The 21589-nt window shown below is 59.9% G+C and overlaps 2 protein-coding genes across 2 annotated transcripts; both read left to right on the forward strand.

Moving 5' to 3' along the window:
- Nucleotides 1-1230: 1230 nt before the first annotated feature.
- On the forward strand, nucleotides 1231-6292 carry LOC104478491 (E3 ubiquitin-protein ligase TRIM7-like). The gene is made up of 7 exons (XM_086742501.1): nucleotides 1231-1640; nucleotides 3014-3097; nucleotides 3457-3687; nucleotides 3977-3999; nucleotides 4314-4429; nucleotides 4684-4716; nucleotides 5590-6292. The coding sequence occupies exons 1-7, from the start codon at nucleotides 1233-1235 to the stop codon at nucleotides 6099-6101; spliced, it is 1407 nt and encodes a 468-aa protein (XP_086598627.1). The 5' UTR covers nucleotides 1231-1232; the 3' UTR covers nucleotides 6102-6292.
- Nucleotides 6293-7582: 1290 nt separating this feature from the next.
- On the forward strand, nucleotides 7583-20551 carry CDC25A (cell division cycle 25A). The gene is made up of 17 exons (XM_086741567.1): nucleotides 7583-7742; nucleotides 10083-10168; nucleotides 11684-11738; nucleotides 12403-12438; nucleotides 12590-12626; nucleotides 13131-13232; nucleotides 13848-13976; nucleotides 14025-14027; nucleotides 14466-14585; nucleotides 15247-15321; nucleotides 15971-16123; nucleotides 16377-16469; nucleotides 16841-16903; nucleotides 17001-17099; nucleotides 17684-17814; nucleotides 18186-18297; nucleotides 19473-20551. The coding sequence occupies exons 1-17, from the start codon at nucleotides 7591-7593 to the stop codon at nucleotides 19611-19613; spliced, it is 1587 nt and encodes a 528-aa protein (XP_086597693.1). The 5' UTR covers nucleotides 7583-7590; the 3' UTR covers nucleotides 19614-20551.
- The last annotated feature ends 1038 nt before the right edge of the window (nucleotides 20552-21589 follow it).

The raw sequence follows: 21589 nt of genomic DNA on the forward strand, positions 1-21589 counted from the left end.
CCCAGCACACGTGTGCGCGTACGCCCCACGCATGCACACATGTAATGACATTGATGCGCACACGCAAACACATACATGTACACAGGTGTACGCACCCCACACAGCCACCTACACGTCAGCAACACACGTACATGTGTGCACACACATGTACACATAGCCACACACAAATGTGCGCCCATACACAGGCACACATACACAAAACCATTCACACGTGCACATGCACGCAGACAAGCAGGCACACACACATCACACACATGCATGCACCACACACATGCACACATAGGCAAACAGGTGCACACAGACACATAGACACGCCTGTACGTGCAGGTGTACACATACACACATGTGCGGACGCATGCACACCCACATCAGCGCACGCAGACATGCACACACATTCAGGCATGCACACACAACACGCACAGACTCAGACCCACACACATGCATGCAGGCGTCATCACACAAGCACACCCGCACAGATCCACACACGCCCATGCTGACACGCATGTACACAGGCATGCACAGCTCTGCGCGCGGACACACTTGCACAGGCGCACACACGTGCACACAGCATCTGCGTGCATCCACGGACATGCGTGCACAGACGTGCCAGTGCAGAGGCGCGGCGGTGGGCACACACGGATGCACGCGCAGACACGCACACGCACACGCATGCACAGGGAGCAGAGGAGGCTCCGGGGAGAGCTGAGAGCGGCTCCCGGTGCCCAAAGGGGGCTGCAGGGAAGGTGGGGAGAGACTCTTCAGCAGGGCCTGCTGGGACAGGACGGGGGTGGTGGGTTTCAGACAGAGGGAGCAGGTTCAGACCGGATGTAAGGGAGAAGTTTTTTACCCTGAGGGTGGTGGGGCACTGGCCCAGGTTGCCCAGAGAGGCGGTGGGTGCCCCATCCCTGGAAACATCCCAGGCCAGGTTGGCCGGGGCTCTGAGCGACCTGATCCGGTTGGAGATGTCCCTGCTCCGTGCAGGGGGGGTGGGCTGGGTGGGCTGTAACGGGCCCTTCCCCCCCGAACCAGTCTGCGGTTCCAGCTCTTCCCTGCAGCCCCCTTTGGGCACCGGGAGCCGCGCTCAGCTCTCCCCGGAGCCTCCTCTGCTCCGGGCTGAGCGGCCCCAGCTCTCCCGGCCCGGCCCCGCCGCAGAGCTGCTCCAGCCCCCTGATCCAAACCGGGCCCTCCGCCGCCCCCCCCGCCCTTTCCGGGAAGCGCGGTTCCTGGCCGAGATGGCGCGGGCGGTGCTGGCGCTGGGCGAGCGGCTGCAGGCCGAGGCCACCTGCCCCGTGTGCCTGGAGCTGTTCTCGGAGCCCGTCCTCACCGAGTGCGGCCACAGCTTCTGCGGGCCCTGCATGGCGGCGGTGCTGGGCTCCCCGCCGCGCCCCGCCGCCTGCCCGCAGTGCCGCCGGCCCGTCGCCCCCGCCTCGCTGCGGCCCAACCGCTCGCTGGGCGCCGTGGCGGGGCTGGCGGAGGAGCTGGAGGAGGAGGCGCGGCGGCCCCGCTGCGCGGCCCACGGAGAGGCCCTGGCCTTGTTCTGCGACGGCTGCCGCAGCCTGCTCTGCCCCGGCTGCCGGGAGGGGGCCCCGCACCGCGACCACCGCGTACGGCCCGCCGGGGAGGCCGCCCAGCTGCTGCAGGTGCGGGGCGGGCGGGGAGGGCGCTGTGAGCAGGGGGCCCTTGGGCAGCGGGCTGGGTCCCTCCTGGGCACGGGCTGGGCTCCCTGAGGGAGGGGGCCCAGTGCCTTTCCGGGCAGGGGCCGGGGGCCCTTGGGGAGCGGGCTGGGTCCCTCCTGGGCACGGGCTGGGGTCCCTGAGGGAGGGGGCCCAGTGCCTTTCCGGGCAGGGGCCGGGGTCCCCTCCGGGCAGGGGCCGGGGGCCCTTGGGCAGCGGGCTGCGTCCCTTCCCAGGTAGGGGCTGCGGTCCCCTCGGGGCACAGGGCAGGGTCCCCTCCAGGAACAGGTGGGGTGCCCCTGGGGTGCAGGCTGGGGTCCCTTCCAGGCCCAGGGCAGGGTCCCCTGCGTGCGTGGGCGGGGGTCTCCTGCAGGCACAGGGCAGGGCCCCCTCTGGGCAGGGCTGGAGCCCCCTGAGGAACGGGATCCCTTCCCCAGTGTGGGCTGGGTGCCCTCCAGGAACAGGTCGGGGTCCCGTCCAGACACGAATCTGGGTCCCGTCCATCCACAGGCGGGGGTCTCCTCCAGGCACAGGGCAGGGCCCCCTCTGGGCAGGGGCTGGGGTCCCCTCTGGGCAGGGGCTGGGGTCCCCTCGGGGCAGGGGCTGGGGTCCCCTCTGGGCGCAGACTTGGGTCCCCTTGGGGCCCGGGTTATGGTCTCTGTCCAGAAATGGATTTGGATCCTCACCCGGCTGCTGGCCGGGGTCCCTGCCTGCCTGGGCAGGGGTGAGGGTCTGGCCGTGGGTTGGGGACCCTCTCGGGGTACAGGTCGCGGTCCTCATTTGGCCGCGGCTGGGGGTCCCAGTCTGGCCGCAGGGTGGGGTCCGGTATCCCCACCTGGGGCTGCTGGCTCCCCGCGGCTCCCGCCCCTGAGCGCAGGTCCCCCTCGCTGCTCTGTGGCCCTGCGAAGTCCCCCGTGCCCCGTACGTCCCCGGCCAGCGCCAGGGCCGGCGCCGCAGCTGCGGGGGACGTGGTCTCCCCCCGAGACGCAGGGTCCCCCCGCCAGCGGCGTGGCTCGGAGGAGCACGGGGCGGGGGGGTTTAATCCTCCAGTGACTTTCTGAGCGCGCCTGAGACACGGCGCTGCTGTCACTGCAAACCTCTTCCCACAGATCCCACTTCCAACGCCAAAAGTTGTTTTTCCTAATTAAAGGAAAAAAAAAAATAAAACGACAACAGACAAACCGCAAAGGTCCGGGTTTCCGCGTGAGGCAGTTCCAGCGCCGTTTCTGCCGAGGCGGCTGCGCGCGGGGCTCTCCCTCGCCCGGCTGACCCAAACCCACTGACCTAACCCCAAAATCACCAAAAATGCTTTTTTTTTTTTTTTTTTCCTTTTTCTCCAGGGGACGCTCCAGAGCCACTTGGTTTTCCTACAGAATGAGAAAGAGCAACTGAAGCCCGAAGGAGAGAAGAGCAGCGTCCTGCTGGTATGCGATTCTCTCGCCGTGCGCACGCCGTGCCTCCCCCCGTCTTCACAGCCGCGTCCCATCTTTCCCTGGAGACATTCATCTCCTTTTCCGTAACAACACTATTTTCTCTCTCCCTCTCTGTCCTTCCCGTGTATCCTTCTTCCGCCCCGCTCTCCTTCAGACTCCGCTCTCATCTCGGCTCCATCAACATCCACGCTTGCCGCCCCTCTCCCCGCTTCCAGCTTCTCCTCTCCAAAAACTCTTCTCCTTTTCCTCACCACCCTCGCCCCCCTCTCCGCAGCAGCGGGCCCCCGTGCCGGCGCAGAGGCTCCCGCGGGATGGGATGGCTCAGGGGCCTCCGCGCGGGTGCCTTGCAGGGGAAGGTGGCCTCGGAGCGGCAGCGGCTGCGGGAGGCCTTCCGGCAGCTGCAGCGGTTCCTGGGGGAGCAGGAGGGCGTGCTGCTGGCCCAGCTCGACCAGGCGCGGGAGGACCTCACCAAGGAGCACCAGGAATTCGTCTCCAGTGTTTCGGAGAGGAAATCGCTGGTGGACACGCTCATCACAGAGATAGAGAAGAAACGCGACCAGCCGGCGGTGGAATTTCTTACGGTGAGGCTGCGTCACCCGCCCCGGGGCGGCTGGGGGCACCCTCTGCGTCCCGGCGCCCGCGCAGCCACGGGCAGCGGGGTGCCAGCGGCCAGGCCGCGGCGCGTGGTGTGGCTGGTGTCAATGTGGGCCTGCAGCGGGGGCTGAGGGAAGGCGAGGATTCGGGTGAGCGAGTCACCCCCGGAGAGCGCTGTGACCCCCCCAGTCCCCACCGCCCGCTTCACGCGGGGTGTAACTCACCGCCGCCCTTCTCGGCACTGCCAGAGCTCACCTGGTGTTTTCTCTCTTCCAGGATGTTGGCAAAATCCTGAGCAGGTATGAAACAGGCTCAGCGTCGCTCCGCTCCCGCGCGGCTCTTTGGGCAGGGGTTTGGGAACGCTGCAGCCGGCTGAGCCGCCGCGGCCGGGGGGGCGGCGGCTTTGCCCCGCTGGGTATTTGGGATTTCACGTGACGTTATCCGGAGCCAGAGGTCGTTTCGCCCCTGTTAGAGATGGAGTTCCCGTGCCAAGAGCTGGGACACAGCTCCCCCGAGTTCTGTTGCTGTAGGGGATCGTCTCCCCGTTTCCCTCCCGGCCGCGGGCGCTGGCTGGCTGGGCTCAGAGCTCCTCTCCGCGTCGTTTTCCCCTCAGCTGCGAGGCGGCGAAGGCCCCCGTCCCAGGGCCGGTTTCCCCGGAGCTGCAGAGGAGCGTTCAGAGTCTCTGTGAGATGAGCCAGCTGGTCACCGAGGCGCTGGACAAATTCAAAGGTAAAGCCACGAAGCGGCGGCTACGCCGCGTCCGGGCCCCGGGAGGGCCTGCTGCCGTCCCCGCGCCGTGCTCGGTGCGGCGGGACGTCCTCACCGCGCCTGCTCCGGGTGGGACGCGTCTCCGAGATGGGCTCTGGTGGAGCCCGGGGCTGTGGGAGCTGGGGAGCAGGCCCCACACCTGGCTGGCTGTCCTGGCGGGGAGCGGGAAAGACGCCAGGAGAGGAGACTCACGCCTCATCCTTTCCGTCCCGCAGTGAACCTGCTGAGCGAGATCGACAGAGAACGGGGTAAGTTTCGGGAGCTGGCGGGCACAAATGAGGGAGAGCAGCTTTCCAGGATGAGTTTCCTGAGGTCCTCGGGGCAGAGCTGGGCTCACAGCACAACATCTAAATCCGGAGGCTATCCGAAACCCGGTCCCTGCGTTGTGACTAGGCCTGCTCTAAAAATCCAGGTCTGGCCCCGTGCCAGGCAACGCCCCGCGACGCCGTCCTCTAGCGCCAAACGAGGGCTGGGGCAGCGCGAGGCGCTCGGTTTCGCTGTCTCTGGAGACCTTGTCGTCTCGCTGTGATGTGTGAGGCTGTGACTGGCTAAGCAGAGGGGCCGTGCGCGTTTTGAGCTGGCTTTTAGGCACAGAGTGGAAAGGCTTTTGCAGGTGCCCAGGGTCCGCGTAATCCAGGCAGCATCGCGGGGCTCGGGGCTGGCTGGAGCTGTTTGCGTGGAGGCTGGTCTCCGCCCTCTCCGTTTTCGGGACGAGGGACCTGACGCACAGGATGGGCTTGCCTCAGTTTCCCAGTCCCCTCCGTGAGCCGGGCCCCGAGGAGTGGGCTTAGCAGCGGGCCCGGGGTGGCGGCACTGCGCGGTGACACCTCTGCGGCCTTGTGGGATGGCCGCGGGATGGCAGCAGAACATCCCGCCCGAGCGGGTGGCTCCGGCTCTGCGGTGCGATGGCCTGGCCGCTGCCCGGCTCAGGCTTGCTTCGCGCGTTGCTTTGCCCGTGGGTCGCAGCAGGGAGGGCAGCGAGGGCCCCGTGTCCCGTGCTGCGCGTGCGCGCTTCCCGCCGTGCTCACGGGACGTGTCCCAGCCCCGCGGAAGAGGAGGGAGAGGCGCTGGTTCGCTCCTCGGCGGGCGACGGGCCGACGTTTCTCCCTGTCGTGCGTTAGTGGAGGTGCTGCTGGACCCCGAGACGGCGAGCCCGTACCTGATCCTCTCGAAGGACCGCAAAACCGTGCGGATGGGAGACGAACAGCGAAACCTCTCCGACACCCCCAAGAGGTTCACGGGCAGCCCCAGCGTCCTGGGCTCCCAGGGCTTCGCAGCCGGCAGGCATTACTGGGAGCTGGAGGTGGGGGACGGGGACAGCTGGGCCGTGGGGGTGGCCGTGGAGTCGGTGCGGAGGAAGGACTTGCTCAGCATGGCCATGGAGAAGATCTGGGCCCTGCGGATGGACTGGAACCGCCAGTACACGGCGCTCCACATGCCCCCCGCCCCGCTGACGCTGAAGGAAGAGCTGCGGCGGATCAGGGTCCACCTGGACTACGAAGCGGGCCAAGTGACCTTCTACAACGCAAACAACATGGTGCAGGTCTTGCAGCTCCAGGCCTCCTTCACCGAGAAGGTCTTCCCGTACTTTTGGCTCTGGTCCCGAGAAACCTACATCCGGCTGTGCGCCTGACGGGGTCGGCTGCCTGCCGCTCCCCTGCCCCGTGCCCTTGGCTAGCCAAGCAGGCAGGAGGCGTGGGAACGCCGCCGCATCGCATTGCGGATTCACGGCAGCTCTGTCTGGGCTGCATCCCCTCTGCGCGTCGCTGCCTCTCCTCCTGCCAAGCCCTTTGCAGCATTAAAGATGTGTTGTCCTGCCCCGGGGCTGTGCTGGTGTCCTGGCCAGATCTCACAGGGGTGGCGTCCCACCTCTCCCTGCGGGTGCTGAGGACGCACAGATAAGCAGGAGAGGGGCGGGGAAGATGCTCTGGTTGCCCACGCTGGGCTTTGGCAGCGCTGCATGGCTCGCTTTGGCTCGCTGGGGTGTGGGCAAGCGTGGGGACGCAGCCACCCGACACCCAGGAGCTCAGGGTGGAGCTGCTAATAGTGGTGCTAACTGCTCACCGAAAACTGTAAAACCTGTTGTTGAAAGCAGAACGTTCAGGGAGAGGACAGGGCTGAGCGGACAGCTGGAACGAGGGCCGGAAGAGTGACAGGGGTACGATCTGGGAGATCCGGGGTGGTCAGAGAGGGAGCAACTGCCGTGTTGTCTAATCCAGGAGCATCGCGGGGACCTGGTGGGTGGCGGGGCGCAGGCAGAGGGACGCGGGTCGTGTCCTGGAGGTGCGGGATCCCCTGATGTCTGCGTCAGGCTGAGAACGCCGGCCCCAGCTGGGAGAGCGGGCAGAGCGCGTGGGCTGGGGACCGGGCTCGGCAGCAGAGGAGATCTGCGGAGCCTTGCGTGAGGAGGAGCCGCGCTGCCTGCCCCGAGCACCTCGCCGTCTCGTCCCGTTTCTCCTCTGCGAAATGAGGCCGTGGTGTTTTGGAGCCGGGCCTGCGCCCCCCACGCCTGCAGCGTCCCCAGCCGGACGGGCCTGAGGGGCGGCCCGCGCGCGGCCTCCCTTCCTTCGCGCAGCGCCCGTCGTGTTCCGTGCCCGCGGGCAGGGGACGGGCCCGGGGCCTGTTCACCTGCTGGGTTTTGCCCTTTTTCCCCCCGGTTTTCCCCGTTTCGGCCCCTCGGGCCCAGGCGGGGTGGAAGCGCGGATAAAGGGGCGCGGGGCGAGCTGTGGCGGGAAGGGAGCCGCCTCACTGAGGCGGGGACTACATTTCCCAGCGTGCAACGGGAGCGCGCCCGCCTTTGGCAGTCAATCACGCTATTGGTGGCACCCTATTGGCTGGCATCTCTATTGGGCGGGAGCGGCGTCCAGCAGCGGTTGGAGGCGGGGGAGCGAGGCGCCCCGCCGCCGTTTTTACTGGTCAGGCCGCGCGTGGTGGGCGGGAGGCTTGAGCCAAAAAAAAAAAACCGCCCCGCCCCCTTTGGAACGTCAGGCGGAGGAAGGGCTCTGATTGGTGGAGGGGAGGTTTGGCGCCAGCTTCGGAGAGGGCGACGGGTAGCGGCGGGGGTCAAAGCGCTGCCGGCCGCGCTGACAGGAGGACGGACGGCTCCGGCTGCGCTCGGCTCCATGGATCCCGCACCGGGCGCTTCCTACCGCCGCCGCCTCCTCCTTCTCGCCCCGGCTTCTCCCGCCTCGCCCGCCGTGGTCAAGTCTCTCTTTCCCGCCGACCTCTCGCCGGTTTCCGACCTCCGCCTCACCATGGAGCAGCTGGGGCACGGGTGAGTCGCGGCGGGGGCTCCCGCTCAGCGCCCCCGGCCGAGGGCCTCTGCCGTGGGATCCCCCTAAAAAGAAGGGGAGGAAAAAAAAAAAAAAAGCGAGGCTTTGAGGGTTTTCCCCCGCAGGGGGAGGCCTAAGGGAGCGCCCCCACCCCGCCCTGCGAGGCCTCGAGGGCCTCTTCTCTCCCCATTTCCAAAAAAAAAAAAAAAAAAAAGGGAAAAAAAAGAAAAAAAAAAAAAAGCGACGCCTTGATGAATTCTTCTTCTTCCGTTACTTCCTCCCCCTGCCCGGAGCGAAGCTTTGGGGAAGTTTTCTCCTACGCCAGCCCTCCCCTCCCCGATGCCTCAAGCTCTTCTACCCCCCACCCCCCAAAATGCAAGGCCTCGAGGAACTCTTCTCCTTCCCTGCCCCCCGCCCTCCCAGAACCGAGGCCTCCCGGGCCTCGTCTACACCCCTCCCCTCGGAAAAGCGAGGCCTCGCGGCTCTCTCCCCCTCCGCGCCCACCCGCCGAATCGAGCCCTTGAGGAGCTCTTCTCCCCCCCCCAGAAGTGAGGCCGGGAGGACCCCCCCATCCTGCATTCTCTCCTTCCAACACCGCCCCCCCACCCCCTTAAAATCGGAGGCCTCGAGGGCCTCTTCTCCTAACCCTCTCCCTAAAAAGCGAGGCCTCGAGGAGCTCCTTTTCCCCGCGCCCCCCCCCCCCCCAAATGAGGCCCCGAGTAGCTCTTGCCGTGCACCCCACCCCCGCCTTGCAAACCTGCGGCCTCCACGACTCCCTTAACGCCCCCCATCCCTTTCTTGATGCCCCTACCCCTGCGCAGCTCTCCCCTCCGCTGCCCCTGCACCCGCCAAAGATCCCCTTTCTCCCTCGGGAGCCCCGGCACTGCCCCCCCTTTTCCCCTGCCCCACGTGTGGTGCTGGCTCCCGCGCACCGGGCCGGCGGGGTCCCACCACGTGCCTCCATCTCCTGGTTCTGCTCCGGGCACCCCCCGGCTCCTGAGCCCGGCCCCGGGAACGGGGGGGCTCTCCCCTCTCCCGCAGAGTAATGCTGTGTCCGTCCGTGCCCCTTCCGAGCCGCCTGAGCTGCCTCACCTGGGCCGTGCTCTGTCCTGCCTCCTGTGAGCCGGCTCCTTTACCCTGCTGCGCACCCCTCCTCCGCGCCTGGGACGTGCCGCAGCCTCCGGGCTCTGCTGCTCCTCTCCCCACGACTCCGGCCGCGCGGTTGCTCCGTCCGGTCTTGCTGTTGCTGGTCTCTAACTCCTCTCATCCCATTTTTCCTGCCGTAACCTCCGCAGTTCGCCTCTTGTCTGGCTCCTGTTCTGCCCTGGCCCTACTCCCTCCTGGTATTTGCCCTTTGTTCGCTGTTTTTATATCATTCTCGCTTCTGGAATCACCTGCTTTACAATCCTTCCCTCCTTCAGATTCCTGGAATTCCTGTAAGCGGTTTGCTCCAGTCCCCTCCGTGTTCGTTACTCTGGCCTTTCAGTTTGCGGCCCTAGCTTGTGCCCTGGCACTTCTTTTGTTAAATAACCCGTGCGGTGGAGCGGCCGCAGTCCAGTAGCTTTCCCCTTATTGAAGGGGATGCAGAGTAAGGCCACGCCTGCTACGCGTGGACTCTCTGCAGGGAGGCTGCTGCCACACCCTGCCCGCGCATGCAACGAGCGTGTGTGGGACGGGGCTCAGCGGGAGAGCTGCCCCCCAGGTTCCCTGGCCGCTCGCGGGGCCGCGTTTGTACTTGCGCGCGCCCGGTCAGCGGCTGGTGTTACTCGGGCTCCGCATCCCTCGGGCCCCTTCACCTCCGGAATAATTTAAACTGGTCTGGTGGTTGTGTGGGCAGAGAAGAGCTTGCTTAGTCGATAAGACAAAGCTTGAGAGCTCACTACTTACAAAAATGAGTTTGAAATTGGGTAACTTTTCCGTGCAATAATTAAGTGAGCAGCTGCCATCCGGAGAAGCATACTGGGGCTCTGATACGAATGTTTCTGGAGAATGGTTTGGGAGGTGCCCATGCGATTCCAGGCACCAGTAACCTGTTGCACTCCTAAGCTGCTCTTACTCCTGCGGATTTGTCGCAAGGTCTGCCGTGTTGTCGTATTAGGCCCTTCATTTGTGAAGGCGCAAGCTCAGGACGGGCTCTAAAACATTATTTAAAAAACCCCGGAGAGCTTGCTGCGGAGGGAAGCTGCGGTCTGCAGCGCTGCCCAGCTGGGATCCTCTCACTTGGCCTGTGACAGAAGTTTCCGGTCACGATTACCTGCGCCGTGGATCTGCGTTCGGGCACTCCTGTATTGCATTTCTCGCTTCAGCGAGCATTTAAAACACAAACCAAACTTCCTTTACAGTAAGCATGAAAACGCGGAGCAAGATCTGGGAAACAAGAATCCGAATGGTTTGCAGAGATCAGTGTCATCGGAATCAACGGACTCAGGTACGGCTTTCTTCATTAATAAATAACAAGTAAGACACGAAAAGCATCGTATCTTTGCGGGGCTTCCAGGGTTTGGACAGAGAACTAACGCTGCATGTCTGCAACCCCCGTGGCCGCCTCGTTCCTGCGCTCCTGAGAGGAGGGAGGCAGGCAAACCATCGCTCGGCAGCCTTCTGCAGTTGGCGGTTTGGGTTGTGGGTGGGGTTTTTTTGCTTTAATTTTCCCGCAGTATGTTAGCGGTAGAGCTAGCACGGAGGAAAACTGGTTCCTCCCCACAGGAGCAGTCTGGCAGGGGTGGCTTTTCCCTTTCCTTAGGACGGCTGTTGGGACGCGGTGGCTGACCTGCCGTGCTCCGTTCCCCGGCGTGGCGTTTATCGCTGCCGTCTTCTCACGGCCTTGGTGTTCCGCTCCGCACGCGGCAGCGGGTCGCCACCGCATCGGGAGCATGTCGGCCTCTTGCCGTGGAGACGGCTGGCGGCGGAGGCTGCTAAAGGCAGTCCCAGCTGGGCCTTGGTGGTCTGGCGCACGGGGAGCTGCGTTTCGTCCTTCCTTGTTGGGACCCGTGGCGTGTCTGCGCTCGGCTCTGAACAGGACCCGTTTGGGTTTCCGCCCTTTGGAGGCGATAGCTTTGCCGAAAGCAAGCTGTCACGGCGTGTTTTCTCCCTTTGAACCCAAACTGTGCTAATGTGCTCTGCACGCTCGAATCCAGGCCGTTGAGCAGGGTTTGTCGTGTGGCTTGGGTTGGCTTTTGGTTGGTTTTTTGGTTTGGTTGTTTTTTTTTTTTGTGGCTTTTTTTAACATGAGCTGATTGTTTATCTGAAACTTGGCGAGCTGCGTCTCGGTACTGATACTCGCCGAGCAGCAGCTCTTTTTCAGATGAGGTGCTTTCTCAGGGAAAACGAAACCAGCTCTTACCCCCTAACGTGCAGCATCAGGGAGGCTTCCGATTCAGCGCTGGAAATCGGTGTCTCCGCCTGAATTTATGCACCGGTCTTGTTGTGATGGTGTAGAGCACTCCAGCGAGCTGTTGGCCTGTCACCAGGGTTGTGAACGCTGCCGTGACACAAACGCTCCTCGGGAATCTGTGTTGAACTCGGCTTCGGACTCGACTGCCCTTAAGCGCTGGGTAGCTGTAACGCTTCACCTGGTTTGTGCTCACGGAGCGCTTGCCGTCATCTCCAGGACGCCAGCGTGCATTGAGAAGGGCCTGTTGAGTACTTTTTTTGGAATGAGCCTCAAACTTCTTCCTGTGAAGAGGTGTAGCTAAAAACACGGTTTAAAAAACGCCCCAGGACTCAGTTGTTTGTTAAGGTGTGTGTGAGAAAATAAGCCAAGAGCGTGGCAGCACGCTGTTCTGTGTGACGTTCTAGGCAGGGCTAGGGGTGCTTTTTTTTTTTTTTTTTTTTTTTAAATTAGTTCTGTTTTCAGAGTCTTTCACAGGAAATCAGTAGCAGCATCCAGCACTCAGCATCTCCTGGGTGCTGTTCGGCAGAAAACGCTCTCTCTCCTCTGCAGGTTGTGCTTTGGATTCGCCCGGTCCTGCAGCCTCAAACGACATCGTGGAGGACACGTACGTAACCGTGTGCCGCGCCTGACTGGGTGCGGCCTTTCCTTTGCCGGCGTGCGTGCAGCGGGCTCTTCTCTCTCAAACTCCTGCCAGCGCGTGCTGCCGTGCTCTGCAGCTTGGGGTGCCGGGTTTCCGTCGGGGCTGCGTCTCGCAGTGCTTAACGAGTCTCGGGGCCGCGTTAACGCGCTGTGCTGACCGGACTGGTTAAGCATGACGTTGGCACCTTCCCAGGAGCCTGAGGCTGCACCAAATTGCATGCAAGCTGCACTTCTCACTCAGCACTTCAATGCAGTTGCTCTGAGCTTTGAATTTGCCACTCTCAGTTAGATTTCTTTTTTTTTTTTTTTAAATTAATTATTATTATTTTTTTCCCTAACCTTCTAACCCCAGGGAGGGGGTACCGAAGCCCTTGGACCCTGGTTTACCGAGCTTTTCTTCCCTCAACCTAGCTTTGTGTCTAAACAATGCTAAAAAGAAGTTGGGGGGGGCGGGGGGAGAAGTCTAGCTAGTGTTTCCAAACCTAGGGTGGGATAAATAGCTTTTGAGACAGCGTCATCAAGAAGCGTGTTGGCTTCTGCTTAGCTTAACGCTTGTGACTGGAATACGTGGTTGATCTTTAGCGTGCTGTCCTTGGGTGCTAACTGTGGGGCATCTCGCTTGCTTTTAGGTTTGAGAAAGCAATTCTTGAATCCAGCAGGCTGAAGTAAGTGTACTTTACCTGCGCTCCTTTGTCCGTGACTGCTGTAGCTCGTGGAGTTTCGCTGGCGGCAGAGGCGGGAGGGAGGGAGTTCTACTCACGTGGCTGTCTTTTACAACAAAAGGTTGAAATAAATCTGTGTTCTTTTCCGTTGTAGCATTCGAATGCCGTTCAGAAGAATACATTCACTGCCGGTAAGTGGTACTGATGCTACACAAATGCTGAAGGATTTAGCGTGTTAAGTGTTGTTAGTTGGATACTTTCCGTAACCTGTGATTCTCTGGCTTCAAGAAGAGCTGCCCTGGCACTTGGTGCAAACTGCCAGAATCGCAGCTTGTAAACGCGGAATCGCGTTTGGGTTGGCGTGAAACTTGAGTGGTGTGGCTCTGTCACTGGTGCGGTGGAAGCATTCCGGTACCTGTACCGAGATGTCGGCCTGCGCTCCTGCACCGCGATTTGTGGTCAGAGGCCTTACAGGAGTCTCTGGTAACCCCTGTTCTGCTGAAAATGTAGTTGCGCAAAGAACACGTCGCACAGTTCTGAACTGGCGCAAAGAACACGTCGCACAGTTCTGAACTGGCGCAAAGAACACGTCGCACAGTTCTGAACTGGCGCAAAGAACACGTCGCACAGTTCTGAACTGGCGCAAAGAACACGTCGCACAGTTCTGAACTGGCGCTTTTGTCTGAACGTTGTAGCAAAGCCTCCTGGGCGCCAGTCCTGCTCTGAAGAGAAACCATTCTGACTCTCTGGACAGCGATGGCTTTCAACTGCTGGAAGATGACGAAAATAAGGAGAACGTGAGTGTTGCTTTCTGTTGCCTGTGGTGATGCGGGGTGAGAGGCGGTACCGAGGACGTGAATCAGCACGCCCCTGACTGCTTTTAGGCTGCGGCAAGGGAAAGTGTATCTGTGCGGCTAGCTTTGGCTAGCTACGAGGGGTGTCTCCAGAAAGCTGGTCAGACACATCACCTCCGCTCTTTCCACTGCTGGCTCGGGGAGCCCTGGCTCCTCACAGCACAAGTGTCCTTTGGCCTGCTTGGTCTGAAAGGCGTTGCAGCTGGAAATGCCATCGGCAGGACGCCGGCAGGTCCCTACAGAAGAGCGAGTGTCGGGAGGCAGCCTTGCCTGCCTTTAAAAATTACTTCTTTTGCGGAAACGTTGCCTGACAAAAGAAATAGAAAAGCTTTCAGCCTGCAGGTGATAATCAAGAGGATAAGAGTTTGATTGTGTTAAATGAATCACTACTGTGACATCTTTAATTTGAAAACACTTGCCTTCAGACTATTCCTGTTGATGGTGGTGGGGAACTTAAATCTAAAATGTCAGGTAGTTTTAAAAAAGATAAAATGATTCTAGCAGCTTACACTGTTTGTAGTTCTGGTAAAACCATCACGTTGCGCCTTTTGAATTCAGGAATCGTTTGAGTTTAAGAAGCCGACCAAACCAGCTTCTCGGAGTTCTGCGCATGTCCGTTCCCGTGATGGAAGGGGCGCTCCTGGAGCAAGGCAGAACTCCTCTCCAGCTCGGAAAGTGAGTGCTGCAGTGTTCTTTACAGCTGTTTCTCACCTCATCCTCTGCCTACCAACTGAGGAAGTCTGTGTGGGTGCAACTGGATCTGGTGTCCAGATATGGCATCTAGGAAGAAAATACTGCCTTACTCACATGCTAGTGCTTGGAGAAACGTGATGATTCCTTGCTCAGAAAGAGCTGGGCGGCTATGTCTTGTCTCACTCCTTGGGTCTGGTAGTCCTCTGTCCTGCTTAGTCTTGATCTCGTGCTGAGCTTATACCAGTTCTTGTTCCTGTTGACACTGCCCATTTCTCTCCTTTGCACCTTCACTGGATCGCTGCCTCCAGGGAGGAGGGTTATTGCTTAACGAGGCTAACGAAGCCCTCTCTAGGGATCCAGTAGAAGTATTGGAACTCAGGGTGGGGTTTGCTCAAGGCAGTGTTTTCTGCGTGGTATCATCTCTGGTTACAGCGTCCTGCGGTAAAGAGAGCAATGTTGCTAAAACTAACTGTCTTGTCTCAGTTTCCCACGGGCGAACAGGAAAACTGCAGGCCCCCTTTCCTGCAGCAGTCTTCTCTGACTTCCTCTGAAAGCGATGATGACGATGGGTTCCTAGAGCTGCTAGATGACCAGGATTTGAAGGTACGTACAGGGGAAATCCGACGGACACTTCCAAATCAGCTCTGTCTGATGTTAGTAGTCTGCCAACGGCGTGTCTGTGGTGCGTGAAGGCTCTAGCAGAGGTCAGTGTGTGTGAGCCAAACCGCACAAAGCTGCGTGCTAGGGAATCCTGGAGGATGGGCTCTCGCCCTCTTTTTCCACTCTTGTGTTTCGGTGTCTCTGTCTTACGTGTGCAATTCCTAGTGCAGACAGCGGGATTCCCTTGGTGCCTGAGCAGTTTAAGAACTGCTGCTCCCGTTGGCAGACGAGAATTGCAGGAGTGAGGAGAGTTATTGGAACAGTTGGCGTTTTTCTTGAGAAAGTTGCTGAAAGAGCTAGAGGTGTAGTATTTGCTTTCAAGCCGCTTAAATAGAGGACTGTTTCTGACGGAATTTGAAATGCTAAAAGCTTTGGAGGAGCACCATTGTTAATCCCTCAATGAATTGATATGCCTGACCTCCAATGTGTCTCGGCTGGCTCCGTGATTTCACTGGGAACTGGACTAGTAACGGAGCTAAATTCCTGAAACTGCTTTGCCCGCTGAATTCAGCTGGAACGTTTGCCCGAGCCGCGCAGAAGCTGTAGATGTTTACAGTCTGCTCACGGTGAAACAGATGAGAATGGACTTTCTTTTTTTCCTCAGAACGACGAGGAGATGCCATCTGACGTGGCCAGCCTCTGGACTGCACCGCTGGTCATGAGGAGAACAGACAATCGGGTAAGTGTTCTGCCAGCGCGCAGCAGAACAGAGACGGGGACTTTGTTCTGCCAGCCGCTTCCCCTCCTGGGACCAGCGATCGCACTGGCTCTGATCCTGTATCCCCAACCCAACAAAACAAGACACGGCACAAACGCCCTTGGCAGGCTGTTATCCATAAACCCTGTTCACCTGAGCGACTCTGCCGGTGTGGAACAGTGCTCCTTGTGTGGCTACGTAGGTGTTGACTTTCTTTTTACAAAACCACTTCATAAATGCCAGGAGATCTCTGCTTATCAGATGCTCGTTGACATATCTTGAACACATTTTAACAGACCTGCCTGGCATGCCTGTAGCCCGACGCGCTGATAACAGACTGCGAAGGGAGTCTAGGCTCCAGCAAGGAACTCCTTCATCTGCTGATAGATTATCTGCTAATTGGCATAAAGCACTCTGCTAGCATATCATATTGCTTGTGGTGCTCCAGGCACGCCCGGTCCACACAGCGAGAAACAAGGGATACTGGAAACGCGGGTCCTGGCTTGGGATGACCCAACCCCGCTGTTGCTGTGCGGTGGTGGTGCCAAAATCTGTAACAGTCTGGGAGTCCGAGTGTTGCTTCGTTTCTAAATCCTTGCTAGACAGCTCTAACTTCTCGCTTTCCTCGCAGGCCAAGCGGTGCCGGTTGTTTGGCTCGTCCTCTCTGCCCAGCAGTGTAGGAAGAACCACCCAGAAAAGGATGGAGAGGTCCCAGGAAGAGAATTCTCCAGGGAAAAGCAAGAAGAGGAAAAGCCTGTCTGGAGCACCTTCTGAGGACTCGACGGTGGGTGCCGTGGCGTCCGATTTTGTAACACAGAATTGATCAGGAGAGAACCTAATCTGTGTGTCTGGTTTATCAGGGTTAATGAGAGAGCAGGGTCGGAGGGGAAGTGCTGACCAGCACAGCTGCATTCTCTGTGCAGTGTGAGGGTTTAGGGGAGCGCCTTCAGAGTAATCTCAGAGTTTCCCGTTACGCTGTGGGAAGAGGATCTCTGCTGTCAGTGCCCGGCACTGATCTCTACCCTGTGTTCCTGCAGAGTCTGAAAATGGTGAAGATGCAATCCTCCACAGCGGAGATCGAAAGCATCTTGGACAGTGACCAGAGAGACCTTATCGGTGACTTCTCCAAGGTAACCCAAGTGGTTTGATTTAACGGTCCCTTTTGGGAGAGGTGTCTCAAACCGGCCCCCCGCTAACAGTACACGCCCGAATTACCACCGGTAATCACCACCGGCTGTCGGTGAGAACCATGCTCTCATAGGAGAGACACAAAGCCGTTCACTTGTGGTTATTCGAGAAGATCTACGAGATCCCTCAGTACTGGAGCCAAGAATTAACATTATGTCCCTGAATTTTAGAATTCTTAGTTCTAACTCCTGCACTTTGAAGAGATTCTTGTCCACAGAGTATCTGTGTTACAAAATTAACTGCTGGATGCTGTGCTGTCGCCTACGCGGCTCGCATTTGGAATTTTCTCAATTAAACGCTCTCTGTCTTGCAGGGTTATTTATTCCACACTGTCGATGGGAAACATCAAGATCTAAAATACATTGACTCAGAAATGGTATGTGCTCCAGGGACAGGACGAAAAATTCTGCACTGAGGGGTGGGGAACAACACACAAACGTCTTGAAACAACTGAACCCTGGGGTTTTTCTCAGATTGTGTCTGTGCTGACTGGGAAGTTTGCGAGCTTCATCGAGGAGTGTGTGATAATTGACTGCAGATACCCGTACGAGTACGAAGGAGGACACATCAAGGTACGCTGACCCCTAAGAGCAATGCGGAGCTGTCTGGGGCTGCGGACTGGGGTCGCTTGGCACCACGTGGGGCTGCTTTTTACCGGCGCGTAACCGGTGCCGTGTACAGCTGAGAGGCCCAGGGGCCCCGCTGGGGTCTGGGACCTGGTATGCCTACGCGCTGCGTGAATCTCGGGACGCTGAGCTCGCGCTTGGTTCCCAAAGTGACTTTTCCCTCAACGGAGGGAACGTTCTGCTTTCCTGAAGCAGAGGAGGTGGCCTGTGTGGTGAGCGGGGACGTGGTTCCAGAGGAGGATGTGAGACACTGTGTCCAGCATCCCAATGTCTAGGGCAGCTAAAAGGAGGGTATTAAACTTCACTTAAACCACAGACTTCAAAGAACAAATGGCTGTGCAAAATATAATTGATCTGAAACAGGTCCAGGCCAGCCAGAGTCAGCGCCGGAGTGTCTGTGGTGTTCCGGTTGGGCTTGGGAACACGCCCTCAACAGCTAGAGAGGGCTGCCAGAGCTCCGCGAGGAAGCAGGGTAGCTTTGCTGCCGTTCTCCACTCACGGTGTGCTCGGGCTTGGCTCTGCCTTTGCAGGGGGCTGTAAACCTCCATATGGAAGAGGATGTGGAAGAATACTTGCTTAAGAAGCCAATCCAGCCCTCGGAGAACAAGCGCGTGATAATAGTGTTCCACTGCGAGTTTTCCTCGGAGCGGGGCCCTCGAATGTGAGTTGTCCCGCCTCTCCTAGATGAGACCTTAGCCGCTGCGCTAGCCGAGCGCAGAGCTTTCGGGGTGGCGCCAGTGACTGCGCTGGCGTGCTACGCCACGCGTTTTGTTGCGAGTAGACGTTGGTCGTCGCCTCTGGCGGGGCTGCGACGCAGCCCGGGACGCGAACGGCCTGGTGAAGTTGGGCTGGTGCGCTGGGACGCGCGAGATGGGAAGGGAAAGCCAGTTCAGCCGCAGCGTGGCTTGTCAGCCCCTTCCTCGCAGGCAGCGGCTTGCTTCCACCGCCCGAGGAACGGGAAGCTTTGGGCCAGGGCTGTTTCCATGCCTTGTCTGTTGAACGTGAGATTTAAAGGAGCTTTTCCTGCCCCAGGTGCCGGTTTGTGAGAGAGCGGGACAGGCTGGGCAACGAGTACCCCAACCTGCACTACCCGGAGCTCTACGTGCTGAAGGGGGGCTACAAGGACTTCTTCTCCAGGTGCCGCGTGAGTACCGCTCTCCCGAACTCGGCTTTCGCGCTCCGAAGAAACGATGGATAGAGAAATGCCCGTGTACTCACACCCGAGCGGCCTCCTCTTTGGAGGAGGGTGCTTTGCTGGGGTAACTCTAATGTGAAACTGGTTTCTGCCCGTTTATAACGACCAGGAGTTCAAAATGGCGTTCAGAGGAGGAATTTGAGGGCTGCTCAGCCCGCAAGGGCCTGGAGAGCACAGAGGCTAGGCAGTAATTGCCCCATAACAAATGGAGAGCCGAGGTCTCAAGCTGCACTAAAATAGCAACACTGGAGAACTTCAGCTTTGAGTTTTCAGTCTCTAATGCGGAAAAGGAAACTAAGAACCTGCCCGGCAGCTCCCCAGCGTTGCCAGGATGGTGTCTCTCGTATCCTTGGCTTCTGCTGCTTCAGCCTTTCTGACACAAGCTGGACCGTGGTCCCTTCCAGGCCCTGGCCCGATAGCGTAGCCCTTGGCTTACCTGCCTGTTCTGCGCCGTGGTGCGCTTTCAGAGAAGTGGAGGCCGCGCGTGTGCCCAGCGGGACGGTGGGTCCCCCCCCGCGCGTGTGCCCAGCGGGACGGTGGGTCCCCCCGCGCGTGTGCCCAGCGGGACGGTGGGTCCCCCCGCGCTTGGGCTGCCCTGGGGGGTGCCGATGTTCGCGGCAGTGAGCGCTGCCCTGGTTTTTCAGCTCTCCCTGCGATCTGCTGGCTCCCCCGAGGCGGTTGTGCCTGGGTTTTGTTCCAGGGCCGCCTGGGTGTCCTCTCCCGAGGTGGGAGGACCGAGGGCCTCAAGATGGCAGCACGGAACAGCCGACGGCAGCCTGTAAGGGCCTGGCCTGGCCTGAGAGACAAACAGTCTTCAAAGCTGTGCTGTTTCGGGGTGAACACTGCGCGGGCTTAATTTGTGTGTCGATGCCTGGCAGAAGGCTTGGGGCGAGAGCTCTGTGTGCAGGGCTGAAAGTCCTTCACTGAATAGCTGTCGCTTCCAAAATATCTGTAACCTGAACGTGGCTGGGCTGTTTGTGAGCTCCTGCGCAGAGTGGGAGGTCTGTTCCCGCTTTTTCCGCTGGTGGTTGCTGGAACGGTTGCTCCCGGGCCCTGTCGGTGAGTCTCGGAGAGACCGCGGCTCCCGGGACACGCTGAGCTGAAACCAGCTTCTCTTTCCGCAGAGTTTCTGCGAGCCGCAGAGCTACCGCCCCATGCACCACGAGGACTTCAAAGAAGACTTGAAGAGGTTCCGCACCAAGAGCCGAACCTGGGCCGGCGAGAAGAGCAAACGGGAACTGTACAGTCGCCTGAAGAAGCTCTAAGGCGAAGACGGCCCGCAGTGGGGGAGGCTGCAGCGGGAGGGAGCCGTGCCTGTGCCTTGCTTCTCTCTCCTCCGCTGCCTCTCCCCTCCTCTGTTGTCTTACTGGGAACACCGTGGAACTGGCGGTCGCGGGCTTGAACCGAGGAACCGGATGCTGGCTGGGAGCTGAACGCTGTCGTTGCGCTGCTTGGTGGGAACGGGCTCTCGCGTTCGGTGACGCCCACGAACCGCCCGGCAGCCTGCCCGGGGAGAGGCTGCCGCCCTCCTGGGGCTGGGCCGGTGCGCGCTGTAAGCAGGGAGGAGATTGTAGCGCCTGTTACCTTTTAAATGCTTTATTTTATTTAAATACAGTCAAGTGAAGCTAACAGCGCTGCGGCTGAATCGGCTGGGTCGTGCTCAAACCTTATTTCTGCTGACGGGCGGCCTGCTGGTGGGGGTGGGTGGGGGTTGTAGTTCTTGTTCTCTGCTGCAGCTTTTATTCTGTGTTTCGGTAGCGTAACGCGTCGGGGAGCAGTAAAATGGGAAATAGTTTGTCGCGCGCCTGTGTTCCGCTGCGGGAAGCCTTTCGAGGACGGTCTCGGGGGGAAATTGCTTGTTGTACGTAGGTTCCACGTTCACCTTGTTCACGTAAGCTAGACGGCTTCGTTTCATAGCCATGTGCGTTCCGCTGGAGGAGCTGGTGTTTCCAAGGGGGGAGAACTGGGAAGCGAGCGTCGCTCAGCGTCGGGCTGTCTCGGGTGATCCCGGAAGCACCGCGTGGCAAAGCTGGTGCCAGGTTCCTCAACGGCAGCAATTTACTCGCCGCTCCTCCCAGGCCGCGCGTTGTTGTCGTGAGCAATGTCTAGAGGAGAGCGCGGCCGTGAGGAGCCACGCGGATGCTCGGGCGGGAAACGCAATTAATTCTGGAAGGTAGAGGAGCTTCCTCAGCCGCGCCCTGCGCAGTGCCCGCCTAAAGCCAGCGGCGTGGTTCCGCGGCTCGCACCGCTTTGCTGCCGATTTTTGGGGCCGCGTAAGCCCAAGCAGCGACCCTTCCGCCAGCCCAGCGCTTTCAGGGTAAGGCCAGCCGCTTGCCGCGGCAGCGCTGCCGTCGCTGTAGCTCATCTTCCTCACGCGTGAACTTGGTGAGGCTCAGCCCGGGTGTGCGGCCGGGAACGGCCTCGTGGCCTGGCAGCTCTCTGCTCTCGCTTCGGCAGAAATCCACGCGGCTCAGCTCGCTCCCTGCGAGCTCGTCCTGCGTGTGCTGTTGTATCCGTCAAAAAAACACGGAAATGGAGGCGCCTCTTGTGGAATTTTAACTTGATTTTATTTTAAAAAAACTGTTTTCTTAAAACCTGCTGTTAATCCTCTTGGGAACTGAAAGGATAAACTTTGAACTTTTACCTTTTCTCATTTAAAAAAAAAATAAATCAGACTTTGCTGGATTGAATGGGAAGATGATGTGTCCCTCCCCTCCCCGGGAAGCTCTGAACTCCCGGCGGGAGCTGGGAGCTGGGAAAGCCCAGTTCGGCCCCAGTCTGGCTCTTTCCGGGCTGATGGGGCCTGGGCTCTGTAATCCCCCCGTGATGGGGGAAGAGCAGGGCTGCAGCCAGCCGAATCTCCAAGCGCTGCGTTTCCGCGCTTCCCTCGCGCCGCCGCCGCTGCGGAGAGCTGCGTGGCCGTGGGATGGAGCGCTGGGGCTGTGCCGGGCGCTCCGGGCAGCAGCTGGTGGCGCAGGACGTTCACAGCGCCAGCGAAAGCGGGGGGACGAGGAGCAGGTGGCCACCAAGGGGGGCAGCATTAAAAGCTTCACTCGAAACCCAGCCCCGTGCCTTCAACCCCACCCGCGCTCGAGCGGAGAACGGGGGGATGTTCCTTGCCTCCATCTGTCGTCCTTGAAACCGACGTTGAAAGCGGCTTACGGCTTCTGCCCCGCGCTCCCCAGCGCCGCGGGGCGCAGTGTTCTCTTTCACATCGCTTCACCTTTTGCGGACTGGTGTT

Source organism: Chlamydotis macqueenii, chromosome 2 (genome assembly GCF_036417535.1).
Source record: "Chlamydotis macqueenii isolate bChlMac1 chromosome 2, bChlMac1.mat, whole genome shotgun sequence".
NCBI lineage: Eukaryota > Metazoa > Chordata > Aves > Otidiformes > Otididae > Chlamydotis > Chlamydotis macqueenii.